At 48.1% G+C, this 19,655-nt stretch overlaps 1 protein-coding gene across 3 annotated transcripts in view; it reads left to right on the plus strand.

Annotated features, from left to right (window-relative positions):
* The first annotated feature begins 4,449 nt into the window (after positions 1–4,449).
* TNIP2 (TNFAIP3 interacting protein 2) overlaps positions 4,450–19,655 on the plus strand; it is a 44,770-nt gene continuing 29,564 nt past the window's right edge. Inside the window, exons 1-2 of one of the 3 annotated variants that reach the window (XM_082727139.1) lie at positions 5,487–5,962; positions 13,179–13,704. Coding sequence is in view for 2 of the 3 variants with exons in the window: in XM_082727137.1 (XP_082583263.1) it covers positions 5,684–5,962 (279 nt within the window). In the remaining variant the exon portion in view is untranslated. Of the gene's footprint in view, positions 4,563–5,450; positions 5,963–13,178; positions 13,705–19,655 lie in introns of those variants that run through there. The other 2 variants (XM_082727138.1, XM_082727137.1) reach the window with 2 other exon arrangements.

The raw sequence follows: 19,655 nt of genomic DNA on the forward strand, positions 1-19,655 counted from the left end.
GTGTTTATGGACAGCACTTACTCGCTCCGGTGACATTGGCCCCAGCAATGGTAAAAAGGAGGCTGGACGCAGAATTTAAAAGCACAGGCAAGGTTTTATTGGGGTTTATGCTTTATTTGTTTTTGTTTTGTTTTGTTTGTTTGTTTGGGTAGGGGATGGGACAGAGGGAGAGGGAGAATTTTTTTTAAGATTTTTTTTTTAAGACTATTTTTATTTTTATTTTTTTAAGATTTTATTTATTAGAGAGAGCGAGAGATCACAAGTAGGCAAGAGAGGCAGGCAGAGAGAGAGGAAGGGAAGCAGTCTTCTCGTTGAGCAGAGAGCCTGATGTGGGGCTCAATCCCAGGACCCTGGGATCATGACCTGAGCTAAAGGCAGAGGCTTTAACCCACTGAGCCACCCAGGTGCTCCCCCTTTTTAAAGATTTTATTTATTCATTTGACAGAGGGAGAGAGAAATCAAGAGAGGGAACACAAGCAGGGGGAGTGGGAGAGGGAGAAGCAGACTTCCTGCCAAGCACGAAGCCCGATGTGGGGGGTTGGATCCCAGGACCCCAGGAACATGACCTGAGCCGAAGGCAGCCGCTTAATGACTGAGCCATCCAGGCACCCCAAGAATCTTGAGCAAAGCCCGAATCGGGGCTCGTCTCATGACCCTGAGATCATAACCTGAGCCAAAATCAGGAGTCAGACACTCGCTCAACAGATCAAGGCCCCTAGGCACCCCTATTGGGGTTTTTGCCAGAACGTGAGGAAGGCAGCACAAAGGAAAGACTCCTTGGGTGGCTCTCCCAGGTGAGGTCAGGGAGCGTTTCTAAAGGAACAGGTGGGAAAAGGATGCTGTGGGAGCATGAAGAGTCTGGAATTTAGTAGCACCCGTGTGCTTCAAGGTCATGCTGCTTCTTCCTGGCCATGTTGTTTCTTCCTGTGGCTCGTGTCTAATTTGCATGGTAAATATCCACTCCTGGGTGTGATTTTTTATAAGGAGCAGAAAAGTCAGTGAAAGGTCAGTGCTGGGGTCCATCTTGGTGCAAAATGATTTGGTCCTGTCTTTGCCAGTGTTCATCGTAAGTATCCTCCCTCTATGCTCCTGCAAGATAGGCCACTGGAGAGGCGTAGAAGTTTAGCTTCACCCCCTAGACCCCACATGGAGGTAGCCAAAGAATGCTGGATTTGGGGGTCTGAGATGGAGGACCTGAGTCCAGTCCCTATTCTGTCTCACTGCCCACCAGGAAGCTCACCCAGCCTTGATGTCACTGTGGAGAGTCAACAAGACTGGCCTTAGTACACGGTCTCTAGTCCCTCCAGGGGGCAAGCTGGTATATCATGCCCCCAGCCCTGCCAGAAATCCTATCATCAGTAAGGAAAGAGCTAAGGTACAGGCACGGAGAGGAGGTGGCCCCTGGCTGGGTTCTGAGACTATTCCTGGCAGCTGGAGTGAATAAGAGGTAGGGAAGCAGACCCCCTGGCCTCGGGGGTCAGAGGTAGGGAGTATTTTTTTTTGGCGGCTACCGTGTAATCACAGAAAATGACCAAACCTCAAAGAATTAAGTCATTAAAAAAAAATTAAGTCATTGGTTGTCCGTACTCAAACCAAGACGACACAAGGAACTCCAGGCCACACGCTTGTGGTCAGTTCTCTGGAAACGTCTGCCACTAAAAGCCCTCGGTGGCAATCCTTTCTGGGGACCCCTGTCTCTCTAGGAGCCTCGCCTTTCCTTTCTGCTCTCACCTTGATAAAATTCCGCTTCACTTCAGGCTGTCATGTCCACGACATTCATTCTTCGGTTCAGCAAGACAAGAACCCTGAGGTCCTGTAACATCAGCACGCAGTATGAGGAGTGGCCCGAGGCCTCCCTCTGGGTTAGCAGACAGGACAGTCCAAGGTCTTAGAGACGCTCTCCCAGGAGCGGGTAGCTAATCAGTTATTGCACAAAACCAAACAGGCCATGAGGGATCCTCTCCCACTGTGGGGCAGGTTCCGAAGAGCTTTATGTTGGGCACGTGAGGCTGGCCCGTGGATTAGGCAGAGGACATTCTTCTGGCTAGGGGGTGTGGAGTGGAGAGGGGCCAGTGGCCAGCGCACAGGAAGGGTAAGAGTGCATTCGCCCCCAGAACTGAGGACTCTTTCCTCAACCGGCCTCTCTTTCTGCTGGTCCAATGTCCAATGCACCAGGTGTAAGGGCTCCCCAGAAAAGCCCACGGTGGAAACAGTACCCCACATGTGAGCTCTCCTCCGTGTGTAGGGCACCTTCTGAAAGAGTAGAAAATACCTTCGTGCTACTCAGTAGTCCCCCACCGTTATAGACTGAATTGTGTCCCCCCCAAAACTCATGAGTTGAAGCCCTACAGCCTGAAAGTGACCGTATTTGGAGACATGGCCTTTAAGGAAGTGATTAAGGTTAAATGAGGTCCTTAGGGCGGAGCCCCGATCCAACAGGACTTGGTAACCTTCTAAGAAGAGAGAGACAGCAGGGAAATATGTACACAGAGGAAAGGCCACATGAGGACTCATGGGGATGGGGTGGGGGGTTAGGGGGTGGGGGATGGGGGGATCTGTGCCAGCCCAGGAGGAACCAGACTAGCTGGCCCTCCTTTCAGGAATTACAACTTCCAGAAGTGGGAGAAATGAAGCCTGCCTTTTAAACCCCGGCCCCTTGGCATTTTGTTAGGGAAGCCAGAGCTGCCCAAGATACTCACCTTCCTCCCAGCAGGAACACTGCATTACAAACACATTGGGAACAAGGGCTTGGGTTTGGGGAGGAGGGGAGGACATGACAGCAGGTGTGTCCAAATGTGAGGTGGTGGGCGGCTTAAGCCCCATGAGCAGCCAGCCTGAGCGGTCACTCTTTAGTGGGTGTGCTTGCCTGTGGACAGGCTCCCAGGCCCTCTTCATGGTCCTTCTTGGAGCAGCTGTGGCCAGAGGCTGATGGCCCCACTCTGACTGGTATGTCTCTGTAACTCTCCCCAGGCACATTTCCCTCTGCTGGGGGCTCACTTCCTTCTGTGCCTTGGATTGTCCCTGAAACTCCCCTCCGTCTGGCTGCCCTCCTGTTTCTCCTTCTCTGCTCCTTATTTATTTCCTTACACATCCCCTCTCTTTCCTGTACAAAGTTGCCTTACTTTGCAGTCTTTCTTTCCTCCTTCCTTCCTTCCTTCCTCCCTGAAAGAGGGTATGCCTCCACCAACAGTGTTTGCCTGTGAATCCCCAGTCCCTGACTCAGAGCCTGGATTTCAGTTGAAGGTGCCAGCATGTTGTTAACAATGCTATGAAGGGTGTTAACCTAAGAATCCTCACAACACCCTGCAAGACACCTGTTATGGGAAGTCTGCCATCCCTCATCCAGAATTCTGAGATCCCAAAAGCTTGGAAATGCAACATGTTTTTCTTAAAGTTGGTGAGAAATCCTACTTGAAAGCTGTAAGACTTTTGATCATCTTTCTCTCAGTTTGAATAGTCTTCTTGTCTTTGGAGAAATATTAATGGATCTGGTTTTAGGGTGCCATCCTATGCCTCAGGAGGCACACAACAAGACACTACATGTTGGTTTTCTACTTCTTTGTAACCTAGTACGCACACCTTAGTGGGCAGCTTAACTCGATAAACATGGACTCCGTACAGGTTCTGTGGGTCAGGGGTTCAGAAGCAGTTTCTCTGAGTGGTAGTGACTTGGGTGTCCCATGAGGTCATAGGTAAGATGTTGGCTGGGGCTGCATCACCTAAGGGCTTGACTGGGTTGAAGGGTGCAATTCCAAGGAAGCTCACTGACTTCGGTGGGGAAGTTGACTTGACTCTGACTGTTGGCATGAAGTCCCTCCCCACCCGCATATCTCCTCAGGGCTTCTTGATGTCCTCACGATGGTGATATGGCGGGTGGCTTCCCCGAGAGAGGGCAAGGCAGTAGCCACAACATCTTAAATTACATTCTATCCTTTCTGTGATGTCCTTTTGGGTACCATGGTATTAGGGGCTGAAGTCACTATAGCTGGATCCCAGGAGCAGGAGGTGGGGGGATTCTTCCTGGAGGCTGGCTACCCCAATTATATGTCCCTACATAAAATCCAAAGATTCTGATTTCCAAAATCCATGTGATCCCGAGAGTGTTGGATGAGAGACTGGAATGCCCATTTCACAGCTGAGAACCAGGGTCAGGGCACTTGAGTGACCTGCCCCAAGTTATACCTATAGCAATAAAATGAGGACTCATCCAGCCCTAGCAGGGCTGGAGCCGCTCCTTTGTGTTCACCCCTGCCTCAGCCAAACAGAATGTAGCGTCCACAGCCATAGCCACGGGGAGTGTGCACTTACACCTTACCTTGTACTCCCCAAAACACCAGCAACACCGTACTGGCTCTGACCTTCCCTGCGCAGAGGAGGAAGTGTGAGCTGGCTTTGCTCATACACTGGTCTGATTTACAAGCCTGCCAGGGTTTTCCCTGGGCGCAGCCCAAGCTCGTCAGTGGACACATAAAGGGGAAAACCAGATGGGGACAGGGCGGAAGAACGCAGCGGCCGAGAGGGAGGGAGCGGCGGAGAGGGAGGGAAGCTTCGAAACGGCACAGGTCTACGTGGCACAGGTCTGCGTGGGCGTCATTGTCGGGGGCGGGGGAGCTCAGACTGTGAAAAAGAAAGCCTGCAGCCAGAAAAACACTGGGAGTCGGTCTGGGAAGTTGGAGGAAGGAAAAGGATGGAGAAGTGAGGGTAGAACCGGGCAGCTTCCTCCTGCTTTCTGCTCTAAGAATACCTTAGAGAGGGGCACGTGGTGGGTGGGGGCTCCTTGCTCTGGGTCACTGTCCTGCAGCTGGGGGGGCGGGTAGGACATCGCCCTGGGCTGTCTTGGAACCTTGGAACGTTGCCCTGTACCTGGCGCTCTATGTGGCCAACCCGGCCTGCAGCGCCGGGATGTGGACCCACGCACAGGTCCAGCACTTGAGGTCGCCTTCACCCCTTCTTTCCCTCCCATCATCACCTGCATCAGGGGCGGGTTTCCCTCCCCTTTTCCGTCCCCGCCTTTCCTCCTCCTCCTGGCAGTCTCCTTAAGAACTCGACGCCGGGGCCAGTGGGGAGGGTAGGGGGTGGGCGGGAAGGGGGCGGGGCTGCTGGAACAAGGCGGTCACTCCGGGACCTCGGGGCCACAAGACTCGGGCCCACAAGTCTCGGGTCTGGGGAGAGGCCGGACTGTCCAAAGGCCTGGGGCGGCCTTTCCGCGCGTCAGGGGCCAAGCAGGTCGCGGTCTGCGGGGCCTGACTGCCTGCGGGGGGCGGGGCCAGGAGCGTCTCTGTGGGCGAGGCCGGGCGGGTCGCCGAGAGAGGCGGGGCTGCCGGGGAGTGGGGAGAAGTGTGGGGCCAGGAGAGTCGCGGTTGAGGGAGGCCGGGCAAATGGCGGAGGGGCGGAGCCAGGCCAGTCGCCGTGGGCGGGGCAGGACAGTCGGCGGGGGGCGTGGCCAGGAGAGTCGCGGGGGCGGGGGAGGCCGGGCTCCCGGCGGAGGGGCGGGGCCAGGCCAGCTGCCTAGAGCCTGGCCGGCTTGTTGAACTGTTTGGGACGGCCTCTCCGCGGGCCAGGGGCCACGCCGGTTGCCGTGGGCGGGGCGCGCCGGGAAAAGTTCCGGGAAGGTGCGCCGCTCGCCCGGACCGGGCGCGGAAGTTGGCGGTGTCAGCGCGGCCGCCGGTCGAGGCCCGCGGCTATGTCCACAGGGGGCGCCGGGTCCGGCGGGCAAGAGGGGGCCGCGCGCGCGGCGGCGGCGCTCTGCGGCCTGTACCATGAGGCCGGGCAGCGGCTGAGGCGCCTGGAGGACCAGCTGGCCGCTCGGGACGCCCTCATTGAGCGCCTGCGCGCCCGCCTGGCCGCGCTCGAGGGGGACGCGGCGCCCTCGCTCGTGGACGCGCTGCTGGAGCAGGTGGCGCGCTTCCGGGAGCAGCTCCGGCAACGGGAGGGCGGAGCGGACGAGGCGGCGCTGCGCCAGGTGCGTCCCCGGGGAGGGAGAGCCGCGCGGGCTCGGCCCACAGCGGGTTCGGAGCGGGTGAGCCCACACCGGGGCTGAGGGTTTGCGCGGTGCCGGACTCCGAGCGGTTTGCGAGCTGGGGTCCGGTGTGGGGTGTGAGGACGGTGGGGGGCGGTTTCCGAGGTCCGGGGGGCGTCTGCGCGCGTGTGGGCTGTTGTGCCTGCCCGCCTGTTGGTTCCGAGGGCGAGCGTCGGCGCTGCTAGCCTTGGAAACACCACTGCCGGGCATTTCCTCAGCGCGGACTGGCCGACTCCGGAACAGCAGAGAACCGCAGACCCGCGAAACCACCGGACGGAGGAGGGGAGGCTCTTTTCCAGAGGCGGGGGTGCGGGGGGCTGTCGAGCTCGCGCGGCGTGCAGGGCCCCTCTGCTCCTGCTGGCTTCGCGACCCGGGCGGACGTGGGGAGCGCCTCCTGCTGCTGGCTTCGCTGGGGCGGGTGTAGGCGCTGCTTCTGCGGTTTGTGCGGGTTCTGGATTCTAGAGGAGTTTGTGCCCCGTTGGCGGTGAAGGTGGTTCTGGATGAGGGCGTTGGTTCTGGTTGGTTATGAGGATTGCGTGTCTATGTTAGGTTCTGAGGGGTGCTCTCCATGTCGTGTCAAGGATTGGGTGTCCATTTCTATCTGAAGTTGTGTCAGGTTTAATGGTTGTGAGGCCCTGTTGGTTCTGAGGGATGTGTGTGTGCCTGTTTTCGTCTGAAGGTTTGTGTTGGTGTTGCTTCTGAGGGTGTGTTAGTGTGGTAGATTCTGAGCACGGTGTCCTGCGTTGGGTCAAAGGCTGTGTATGCTCATGTTGAGGGTTGTGGGTCCTTGTGGGTCTGAAGGTGTGTATGTTGCCATGTTGGGTTTGAGGCATATGATGCCCTTACTAGGTTCTGAGAGGGGCTGTGTACTCCCATGTTGGGTCTGAGGAGGTACGTGTTTGTGTTGGTTCTTAGGGGGGTACTTCCATATTGGGTCTGAGGGTTGGGTTCCACTGAAGCGCTGTCTGTCCTTTTTGCTTCTGAGAGCTGTCTCTCTCTGTTTTGGATCTGAGGGGGTATGTGTGTGTTAATTTTGAGGGGTGTGCTCTCATCCTGGGTTTGAGGTGTGTGTGCCTGTGTTAGGTTGGAAGGGTGTGTTTCCAAGCTGGGTGAGAGTGTCCTCTGTCTTGGTTCTGAGGAGTGTGTGTGCCTGTGTTAGGTCTAAGGGTTATGTGCCCGTGTTGGTTCTACAGTGGTGTGTCTTTGTTGATTTGAGAGGTAATGTACCTGTTTTAGGTTCTAAGGGGTAATGTACCTGTTTTAGGTTCCAAGGTGAAGCCTTGGAGTTAGGTTCTGGTGAGTCGGCTCTTGCGTGCCCGTGGTGGGTTGTGAGGGCTGTATGTGCCCATGTTAAGTCTGAGGACTGTGTGCCTGCATAGGTTCTACAGGGTTGTATTTATGTTGGGTTCTGAGGGGCAAGTGCACCTCAGTGGCTTCTTGGTGGTGTGTGTGTCCATTTTAGGTCTGAGGTGTGTATGTGCATGTTGGTTTTAGATGTTGTGCTCCCATGTTTGAGGGGTGTGTGTGCCCATGTTGGGTCTGAGAGGACTGTGTCTCTGTTGGTTTTGAATAGTGTTTCTGTGGTGGGATCGAGGGGTCTGTGCCCATCTGGGTCTGTGGAATGTGTTTGCCAGTGTTGGCTTCTGAGAAGTGTGTGTGCCCATCTGGGTCAGAGGATTGTGTCTCTTGGTTCTAAGGGGTGTGTATTCTTATGCTGTGCCTGTGTTGGGTCCAGTGGTTGTATATCCATGTTTCTTTCTGAGGGGGGGGTATGTGCCAGTGTTGTGTTCTGAGGGTTGTGTGTTCCTGTTAGTTTTGAGGGGTCTTTGTGTTCTTGTGTTGGGTCTAAGGGGTGTGTGTCCCTGTTTTGGGTTCAGAGATGTGTGTTTGCCCATGTAGGTTTGAGGTCTGTGTGCCTGTGTCGTGTCTGAGGGATATACACACTCATGTTGGTTTCTGAGAGATTTTTGTGCCCCAAGTTGTATATAGAGGGCTCTGAGTAGGTGTTCATTGGGAAAAGGGATGTGTGTTGGTGTGTTTCCGCTTTGAGTTGAGGATGTGTGCTCTGTGTTGTTCTGAGTGGTCTGTATGCCTGTGTTGGGTCTGAGGGTTGTGTGTCTTTGTTGGTTCTGAGGCTGTTTCTGTTTGTGTCAGGATGAGTGGTGAGTGTTGTTGCTGGTTGTGAAGTTTTGTGATTAGGTTTTTTTTTTTTTTTTAAAGATTTTATTTATTTATTTGTCAGAGAGAAAGCAAACGAGAGCAAGCACAGGCAGACAGAGTGGAAGGCAGAGTCAGAGGAAGAAGCAGGCTCCCCGCGGAGCAAGGAGCCTGACGTGGGACGCTGGGGTCATGACCCGAGCCGAAGGCAGCCGCTTAACCAACTGAGCCACCCAGGCGTCCCTTGTGATTAGGTTTTGAGGAGGCGCTCCCATGTTGGTTCAGAAGGAAAGTTTGTGTGCCTATGGTAGATTCTGGAGGCATGTGTGCATGTTTGTCGTCGTCTTTTTTTTTTTTTTTTTAGATTTTATTTATTTATTTGACAGAGATCACAAGTAGGCAGAGAGGCAGGCAGAGAGAGAAAGGAAGGGAAGCAGGCTCCCTGCTGAGCAGAGAGCCCGATTCAGGGCTCGATCCCAGGACCCTGGAATCATGACCTGAGCCAAAGGCAGAGCCTTTAACCCACTGAGCCACCCAGGCGCCCCCATGTTTGTCTTCTAAAGTGTCTGTGTGCTGTTATTGGGTGTAAGGTATGTCTGTCCATCTTGGTTGTGAGGGGGATGTGTCTGTGTTGGGTCTGAGGGGTATCTGCCTGTCTGGAGTCCTGATGGGTAGGTATTTGAGTTCTAAGAGGTCTGCCCCCTTATTGGGTGTGAGTGTTGTGACTGTATTGTGTCCTGGGACGTGTGTGAACATGGACGGTTCTGTGAATATGCGTGTTCATGTTCAGTTCTGTGTTGTGTGTGTAGACACTGGGATCTGGGGTGTTTGTGTGTGTAGTACACGAGCATAGGCTCCTGGTGTGTATGTATTCATACTGGGTTCTGGGCCATGTGGACCCCGGTTATGTTCTGAGGTGATTTTCAGCTCCAGTCATAAATGAGTCTTTCAGTAGTAACAGTTCTCTTGTGCCGGGAGCGATGACAGCGTTGCGGTGCCTGTGAGTGTCAGATAACACACTTTAGTCTCACTTTCCCTCCTCCTCGTCCCTGTCATTGATGTTATGTCTGTCTTTGTGAAGTACCATGGATTCCCAGAACAGGAGCAAGAGGAATAGTACTTGTTTGTAACAGCTATTTGAAGTGGCATACACATTGAGTGTACTCTAGTGCCCTGTTTGGGCCTTAACTATTATCTGGATTGTCCCAGAAAAGAAACTAGGTCTGCAAAGAGAGGAGCTGCGCAAGACAATTTTCACTTCTAGGCTTGGCCCTGCAGCCAGATTTTGGAGTGAAAAAGAGACATGCACCCCTCTGCCCCCCCTTTTATTTTACTATAAAAGTTATTTTAAATATCTGAAAAACAGAGGAAAGAGTAAAGAATAAAATAACAGCCACCATAATCCCACAGTCTGGGGATAACTAGTGTTCATTTCTTGGCATGCCTCCTCCCTGTTTTTCCTTTACACACCGGTGTATACACAGTGGCGTGCTTGAGTTCTTGCTGTCTGTACATCTTCATATCACATTGCAAGGATTTTCTCATCTGCCTCATTTTAGATGCAGGAGCCAGACAAGCAGATCTATAGTCCTAGATCTATATGTTCCTTTACCCCTGACATACAGGTTTTGTTGTAAGATTTTTAGTTATTTAAGAGACATTTTAATAATACAGTATCTTATGCAGTTACATGTTTGTGGCTTACTCCTCCATCTATCTGGGTCTGTCACAGAACTGTGGAGGAATGGAGAGATTTCACACTGTGCAGAGTGAAAACAATGAGAAGAATTGATCAATAGCTTGGTCTCCTCAATGGTCATGTCAGCCAGCCTCTTAGGAATAGCATTGCTGGGTTGGTAGAGACTAGGGGCTCCCAGAGAGGAGCTGAGGCTGTGTCCTCAGGTGTGCAGAGACTTCCAGGTGACTTCTGCATCTGTGGTTGAGCTGTCACTAGCATGTGATAGGGCCAGGTCGGTCTCGAGAATTCTGGTTCTTTTTGCCACCACAGTAAGACTTGAGACCTTACCTCGCTTGTAACATGAGCCCTATATGGGTCGCTTTACAAAGCTCCTCCAATTAAGACTTTCTGGGATAATGGTGTTAATTTACTATATGGCCCTTACTGCTCTATCCAATCTCATCACCCCCCAGGGTACTAGCCTCATGGGCCCTGCTTGGTCCTGACATACCAGCTTCTTCTCCCGGCTTTTCTTTCCCTGTTCTGCCATGCTTTCTAATGAGAAGAACAGCATACACCCTTTATTATACACGTAGGCTGTGTTAGCTGTGTGTTTTGTTTTTAACCGTCTATCTCCATACCTTTTTTGATCTTGTAAAACTGAAACACCATACCCATTAAGCAGTAACTCCCCACCTTCCTGTCCCCCAACCCTTGGCAGATACCATTCTTCCGTCTGTCTCCATGATTTGACTACTCTAGAGACCTCACAGAAGTAGAATCATCCCTTTGTGACAGACTTATTTCACTTAGTCTAACGTCCTACAGGTTTATCTGTGTTGTATCATGTGCCAGAATTTTCTTCTTTTTCAGGCTGAGTGATATTCCATTGTATGTATATACCACATTTGGCTTATCTGTTCATCTGTTGATAGACACTTGGGTTGCTTTCATATTTCAGCTGTAATGAATAACAGTGCCTCTAGGAATATGTGAGTCCAAATGTATCTTTGAGACCCTGCTTTCAGTTCTTTTGGTTATGTGCCGGAATTGGAATTGCTAGGTCATAGGGTAATTTGGTGTAGTTTTTTGAGGAACTACCATACTCTTTTTCCACAGCGGCTGCACTATTTTACATTCCCACCAGCAGCGCACAGGGTTGCAGTTTCTCCATGTTCTCCCCAGCATTAGTTATTTTGTGTGTTGTTGTTGTTGTTTTATTTTATTTTATTTATTTATTTATTTTTAAAGATTTTATTTATTTATTTGTCAGAGAGAGAGTGAGCGAGAGTGAGCACAGGCAGAGAGTGGAAGGCAGAGTCAGAGGGAGAAGCAGGCTCCCTGCGGAGCAAGGAGCCCGATGTGGGACTCGATCCCAGGACGCTGGGATCATGACCTGAGCCGAAGGCAGCTGCCTAACCAACTGAGCCACCCAGGTGTCCCTGTTGTTGTTTTAATAGCAGCCATCCTGATGGGTTTGTGGTGATTTAATACAAAATGATTGTAGTTTTGATTTGCAATTTCCCAGTGATTAGTGATGTGAACCATTCTTTCATGTGTTTATCTTCTTTGAAGAAATGTCAAGTTCTTTGCCCATTTTTTTTTTTTAAAGATTTTATTTATTTATTTGACAGACAGAGATCACAAGTAGGCAGAGAGGCAGGCAGAGAGAGAGAGAGAGAGGGAAGCAGGCTTCGGAGCAGGGAGCCCGATGCGGAGCTCGATCCCAGGACCCTGAGATCATGACCCGAGCCGAAGGCAGCAGCCCAAACCACTGAGCCACCCAGGTGCCCCATCTTTGCCCATTTTTGAATTGATTATTTTGTTATTGAGTTTTAGGAATACTCTTCAGGCATACCTCATTTTGCTACACTTCTCAGATTTTGTGTTTTTTTATAAATTGGAACTTGGACAGGGTGCCTGTGTAGCTCAGAGCACGTGACTCTTGATTTCAGGGTTGTGGGTTTGGGCCCTGCACCGGGTGTAGAGATTGTTTAAAAGAAAAAGAAAGAAGGAAAGCTTTTAACAACTCTGCATTAAGTAAGTCTACTGGTACCATCTTTCTAATAGCATTTGCTTACTTCATGTCTCTGTGTCATAGTTTGGTAATTCCTGTGATATTCCAAAAATTTTCATTTATTATTATGTTCGTTATGTGATGTGTGATCAGTGATCTTTGGTGTTATTATTGTACTTGTTTTGGGGCACCATGAACTGTGCCCATAAAAGATAGCAAACTTAATCAGCATGTGTGTTTTATGACTGTTGCACTGACCTGCCATTCCCCCATGACTCTCCCTTCTCTGTTCCCTGAGACACAACAATATGGCAGTTAGGCCAAATAATGACCTGTAATGGCCTCTAAGTGCTCAAGTGAAAAGAGGCACACATAATTCACTTGAAATGAAAAGCTAGAAATGATTAAGCTTAGTGAGGAAGGGATTTCTGAAGCCGAGATAGGCCGAAAGGTAGGCCTCTTGTGCCAGACAGCCATGTTGCAAATGCCAAGGAAAAGTTCTTGAAGGAACTTAAGAGCATTACTCCAGGGACCACATGAATGATAAGAAAGCCAAACAGCCTCATTGCTGATAGGGAGAAAATTTTGGTGGTCTGGATAGGAGATCAGACCCGCCCTAGTATTCCCTTAAGCCAAAGCCTAATCCAGAGCAAGGCCCTGACTCTCAAGTCCAGGAAGGCTGAGGGAGGTGAGGAAGCTGCAGAAGAAAAGTCTGCAGCTAGCAGAGTGGGTTTGTGAGGTTTAAGGAGACACAGAGGGGCCGGGGGGAGCAGCATGTGCTGATGGAGAAGCTGCGTTAGGTTCTGCTGGAGATCCAGCTCAGATTGCCCATGGAGGTGACTCCTGAACAGCAGGTTCTCCACATGTAGATGCAATGGCCTTATCTGGGGGGAAGATGCCATCTTGGACTGTCTTCGCCGGAGGACAGGTCAGCACCTGGCTTCAGAGGTTCACGGGACAGGCTGGCTCCCTGTTAGGGGGTAATGCAGCTGGTGACTTTCAGCTGAAGCTGGTGCTCCTTTACTATTCTGAAAATTCTTAGGACCTTTAAGAATTGTGTTAGCTCGGGCGCCTGGGTGGCTCAGTGGGTTAAGCCGCTGCCTTCGGCTCAGGTCATGATCTCAGAGTCCTGGGATCGAGTCCCGCATCGGGCTCTCTGCTCAGCAGAGAGCCTGCTTCCCTCTCTCTCTCTCTGCCTGCCTCTCCATCTACTTGTGATTTCTCTCTGTCAAATAAATAAATAAAATCTTTAAAAAAAAAAAAAAAAGAATTGTGTTAGCTCTCCTGTGCCCGTGCTCTACCCACAGAACGACACAGCCTGGACAGCAGCATATCTGTTCACAGCGAGGTTTACCAAACGTCTCAAGCCCACTGTTGAGACCTACTGCTCAGAAAAAAAGGTTCCTTTCGAAATATGACTGCTTGTTGACGTTGTACCCGGTCACCCAAGAGCTCTGGTGACATACGGCGAGATGAGTGCCGTTTCCCTGCCTGTGAACACAACATCTGTTCTGCAGCCCACGAAGCAAGGAGTAATTTTGACTTTGAAGTCTTATCATTTAAGAGACACATTTCGCAAGGCGGTAGATGCCGTGGATGGTGATTCCTCCACTTGATCTGGGTGGGATACATTGAGAATCTTCTGGAAAGGATTCAACATGTCAGATGCCATTAAGAAAATGTTCCCATGGTACAATGTCAGTAGTAACAGGAGTTTGGAAGAAGTGAGCTCCGGCCCTGGTGAGGACTTTGAGGGCTTCAAGACTGAGTGGAGGAAGTCACTGTGCAGATGTGGTGGAAACAGCCAGAGAACCAGAAGTGGAGCCTGGAGAGGTGAGCGACTTGCTGCCCTCGCAGGATAACACTTGCACGGGTGAGGACGTGCTTCCGTGGAGGAGCGAGGAAGGTGATTTCTTGAGCTGGAGTCTGCTCCTGGTGACGATGCTGTGGAGATGGTTGAAATCTGACAAGGACTTAGAACATTGCATGACCTTAGTTGATAAGGTGGCAGGGCTTGAGAGGACTGGCTCCATTGTGGAGAGGAGTTCTACTGTGGGTGAGATGCTACCAGACAACATCACATGCTGGGCGCCTGGGTGGCTCAATTGGTTAAGTGACTGCCTTCAGCTCAGGTCATGATCCTGGGGTCCTGGGATTGAGTCCCACATTGGCCTCCCCCTACTCTGTGGGGAGCCTGGTTCTCCCTCCCCCTGCCACTCCCCCTGCTTGTGCTCTCTTTCTCTCTGTCAAATAAATAAATAAAATCTTTAAAAAAATCACATGCTACAGAGAAATTCTTTTGCTTCCTGTGTCCTGGTATCATATCTAAGAAATTATTGCCAAATTCAGTATTGGGAAGCTTTTGCCTATGTTATCTATAAGAGTTTTATAGTTTTAGGTCTTATAGTCTTTGATCCATTTTGAGTTAATTGTTGTATATGGTGTTTGATAAAGAGTCCACCTTTTTTCTTCTGCATGTGGATGTCCAGTTTTTGCTGTAGCATTTGTTGAAAAAGTTATCCTTTCCCCATTGAATGGTCTTAGCACCCTTATCAACAACCATTTGACCATATATGCAAGGGATTATTTCTGGGATCATTATTCTTATTTATTTATTTATTTGACAGAGAGAAATCACAAGTAGATGGAGAGGCAGGCAGAGAGAGAGAGAGGGAAGCAGGCTCCCTGCTGAGCAGAGAGCCCGATGCGGGCCTCGATCCCAGGACCTTGAGATCATGACCTGAGCTGAAGGCAGCGGCTTAACCCACTGAGCCACCCAGGCGCCCATTATTCTTTTTTAAAAAAAAAAATATTTTATTTGAGAGAGAGAGAGAGCACACAAGCACAAGCTGGGGCAGGCAGAGGAAGAAGCAGACTTCCCACTTAGCAGGGAGTCTAATGGGGGGCTCGATCCCAGGACCCTGGGATCATGACCCTCTGGGCTCATTATTCTGTTCCCTTTGTGTAAATATCTGTCTTTATGCCAGTACTATCCTGTTTTGGTTACTGTAGCTTTGTAGTCAGTTTTGAATTCAGGTAGCATGAGTCTTGCTTTGTTCTTTTTTCTTCTAAGATTATTTTGGGTATTTGGTGTCTTTTGAGATTCTATATGAATTTTAGGATGAATTTTTCTATTTCTGCAAACAAACCCCACTGGATTTTGATAGGGATTATATTGAATCTGTAGATCACTTTGAGTAATGTTAAATTTAAAAGTAAACCTGTCAGGCGCCTGGGTGGCTCAGTGGGTTAAAGCTTCTGCCTTTGGCTCAGGTCATGATTCCAGGGTCCTGGGATCGAGGCCCACATCAGGCTCTCTGCTCAGCAGGGAGCCTGCTTCCTCCTGTTTCTCTGCCTGCCTCTCTGCCTACTTATGATCTCTGTCTGTCAAATAAATAAATAAAAATCTTTAAAAACAAAAATAAAATAAACCTGTCATTTATTTTACCAGCAAAAGTGGGTTTATTCCAGATAGCAGAGATTTGCAGTCCTGTACAACCTACAGCAAAACCATAGACAAGTCCAGAGAACAAAGAATGATCTTCTTTGGAGGAAAGGGGGAGCTGGGAGGGCTCTTGTAGACAGTCCATTGCTGTAAATTGGGAATTGAAGTGTAGTGACTTTTCATTGCCTGAGTTGTGACAGTCTGTCATGGGCTGGGCTGTTGTGGGGTGAGGAGAGAACATTTCTTCCTTCTGCTGGGGTGGTTAAGTACAGTTAACCCTTGAACAACATGGGGGTTATGGGTGCTGTCCCCCTGTGCACTTGAAAATCCATGTATAACTCCTGACTCTCCAGAAAACTTAACTATTGATAGTTTGCTGAGAATGGGAAGCCTTACCAATAACATAAACAATAGATTAATACATACTTTGTATGTTACATTTATTATATGCTGTATTCTTGAAGTAAGCTAGCAAGAAGATACATTCTTGAGAAAATTAATAATGGGCACCTAGGTGGCTTAGTCATTTAAGCGTCTGCCTTTGGTTCAGGTCATGATCTCGAGGTCCCGGGATCAAGCCCTGAGTTGGGCTTCCTGCTTCAGTGGGGAGCCTGCTTATCCCTCTACCTCTGCTCCTCGTCACCCCAACTTGTACGGTTGTGTGTGCTCTCTCTCTCTCTTCTCCTTGTTTCAAAAATAAAAAATCTTAAAAAAAATTAAGAGCATTACTGGGGTGTCTGGGTGGCTCAGTTGGTTTTGGCTCAGGTCATGATCTTAGGGTTGGGAGATTGAGCCCCATATTGGGCTCAGTGCTCTGTGGGGAGTCTGCTCGAGATTCTCTTTCCCTCTGACCCTCCCCCTGCTTGCATGTGCACTTGCTTACTCTCTAAAATAAATACATAAATCTTAAAAAAAAATTAAGAACATTCCTATCCAGAATGCAAGATATATCTTTTCCTATTGGTTTTGCAGTTGACGAGTGGTAGGGCACTGGCCTCTGATTCCATTTTAGTGAGGTTTCCCTTCATAATTTTCACATTATATTGACATCTTAACAATATTAAGTTTCCAATTTAAGAACATGTGTTTCCATTTACTTATGTCCTAATTTTTTTGGTAACATTTTATATTTTTCACTGTATAAGACTTCCATTTCCTTGAGGGAATTAATTCCTAAGTCTTTTATCCTTTTTGATGCTGTTGTAAATGGAATTGCTTTTATAATTTCTTTCAGATTCTTTATTATTAGTATGTAGAAATACTGCTCTTTCTTGTGTGTTGACTTTGTCTTCTGATATTTGCTGAATTCATTATTCCAAGTTTTTTGTGTGTCTGTGTGTGTATGTGGAATAATTAGAGTTTTCTAATAATACTTATTATTATTATTATTATTATGTTCATTTCTTTTTAAATTAATTATTTTATTAATATACAATGTATTATTTGCCCGCAGGTACAGGTCTGTGAATTGTCAGGCTTACACATTTCACAGCACTCAGCATATCACATACCCTCCCCAATGTCCATAACCCAACCACCCTCTCCATTACCCCACTTGCCCCAGCAACCCTTAGTTTGTTTTGTGAGATTAAGAGTCTCTTGGGCACCTGGGTGGCTCAGTGGGTTAAGCCGCTGCCTTCGGCTCAGGTCATGATCTCAGAGTCCTGGGATCGAGTCCCGCATCGGGCTCTCTGCTCAGCGGAGAGCCTGCTTCCCTCTCTCTCTCTCTCTGGCTGCCTCTCTGTCTGCTTGTGATTTCTCTCTGTCAAATTAATAAATAAAATCTTTAAAAAAAAAAAAAAGAGTCTCTTATGGTTTGTCTCCCTCCTAATCCCATCTTGTTTAATTTTTTCCTTCCCTATTACCAAACCCTCACCCTGCCTCTCAAATTCCTCATATCAGGCTGATCATATGATAATTGTTTTTCTCTGATGACTTATTTTGCTCAGCATAATACCCTCTAATTCCATCCAGGTTGTTGCAAATGGCAAGATTTCATTTCTTTTGATGGCTGCATAGTATTCCACTGTATGTGTATGTATCTATATCTATATCTATATCACATCTTCTTTATCCATTCATCTGTTGATGGACATCTAGGTTCTTTCCATAGTTTGGCTATTGTGGACATTACTGTTATAAACATTTGGGTGCATGTGCCCCTTTGGATCTCTACATTTGTATCTTTAGGGTAAATACCCAGTAGTATGATTCCTGGGTCATAGGATAGCTCTATTTTAAAGTTTTTGAGGAACCTCCATGCTGTTTTCCAGAGTGGCTGCACCAGCTTGCATTCCCACCAACAGAGTAGGAGGGTCCCCTTTCTCCACATCCTCTCCAACATCTGTCGTTTCCTGACTGATTAATTTTAGCCATTCTGACTGGTGTGAGGTGGTATCTCATTGTGATTTTGATTTGTATTTCCCTGATGCCAAGTGATGTGGAGCACTTTTTCATGTGTCTGTTGACCATCTGGATGTCTTCTTTGCAGAAATGTCTGTTCATGTCCTCTGCCCATTTCTTGATTGGATTATTTGTTCTTTGGGTGTTGAGTTTGATAAGTTCTTTATAGATTTTGGATACTAGCCCTTTATCTGATATGTCATTTGCGAATATCTTCTCCCATTCTGTCAGTTGTCTTTTGGTTTTGTTGACTGTTTTCTTTGCTGTGTAAAAGCTTTTGATCTTGATGAAGTCCCAATAGTTCATTTTTGCCCTTGCTTCCCTTGCCTTTGGCAGTGTTTCTAGGAAGAAGTTGCTGTGGCTGAGGTCAAAGAGGTTGCTGCCTGTGTTCTCCTCAAGGATTTTGGTGGATTCCTGTCTCACATTGAGGTCTTCCATCCATTTCGAGTCTATTTGTGTGTGTGTGGTGTAAGGAAATGGTCCAGTTTCATTCTTCTGCATGTGGCTGTCCAATTTTCCCAATGCCATTTGTTGAAGAGCCTGTCTTTTTTCCATTGGACATTCTTTCCTGTTTTGTCAAAGATTTGTTGACCATAGAGTTGAGGGTCTATTTCTGGGCTCTCTATTCTGTTCCATTGATCTATGTGTTTGTTTTTGTGCCAGTACCATACTGTTTTGATGATGACAGCTTTGTAATAAAGCTTGAAGTCTGGAAATGTGATGCCACAAATCTTGGCTTTCCTTTTCAACATTCCTTTGGCTATTCAGGGTCTTCTGGTTCCATATAAATTTTAGGATTATTTGTTACATTTCTTTGGAAAAAATTGATGGTATTTTTAGGGATTGCATTAAATGTGTAGATTCTTTTAGGTAGCATAGACATTTTCACAATATTTGTTCTTCCAAACCATGAGCATGAGTTTTTCCATTTCTTTGTGTCTTCCTCAATTTCTTTCACGAGTACTTTATAGTTTTCTGGGTACAGATTCTTTGCCTTTTTGGTTAGGTTTGTTCCTAGGTATCTTATGGTTTTGGGTGCAATTGTAAATGGGATTGGCTCCTTAATTTCTCTTTCTTCTGTCTTGCTGTTGGTGTATCGAAATGCAAATGATTTCTGTGCATTGATTTTTATATCCCCACACTTTACTGAATTCCTGTGTGAGTTCCAGCAGTTTTGGAGTGGAGTCTTTTGGGTTTTCCACAGAAAGTATCATATCATCTGCAAAGAGTGAGAGTTTGACTTCTTCTTTGCTGTCTTGGATGCCTTTTCTTTCTTTCTTTCTTCTTCTTTTTATTTTTTCTGGATGCCTTTTATTTCTTTTTCTTATCTGATTGCTGAGGCTAGGACTTGTAGTACTATGTTGAATAGCAGTGGTGATAGTGGACATCCCTGATGTGTTCTTAACCTTGGGGGAAAAGCTCTCAGTTTTTCCCCATTGAGAATGATATTTGCTGTGGGCTTTTCATAGATGGCTTTGATGATATTGAGGTATGTACCCTCTATCCCTACACTTTGGAGAGTTTTGATCAAGAAAAGATGCTGTACTTTATCAAATGCTTTTTCAGCATCTCTTGAGAGTATCATATCATTCTTGTTCTCTCTTTTATTAATGTATCACATGGATTGATTTGCAGATGTTGAAACAACCTTGCAGCCCAGGAAAAAAATCTCACTTGCTCATGGTGAATAATCCTTTTAATGTACTGTTGGATCCTATTGGCTAATATTATGGTGAGAATTTTTGCATCTGTGTTCATCAAGGATATTGGTTTGTAATTCTCCTTTTGATGGGGGTTTTTGTCTAGTTTTGGGATCAAGGTAATGCTGGCCTCATACAATGAGTTTGGAAGATTTCCTTCCATTTCTATTTTTTGGAACAGTTTTGGGAGAATAGGTATTAATTCTTCATTAAATGTTTGGTAGACTTCCCTTGGG

Source organism: Mustela nivalis, assembly GCF_964662115.1.
Source record: "Mustela nivalis genome assembly, chromosome: 4".
Taxonomy (NCBI): Eukaryota; Metazoa; Chordata; class Mammalia; order Carnivora; family Mustelidae; genus Mustela; species Mustela nivalis.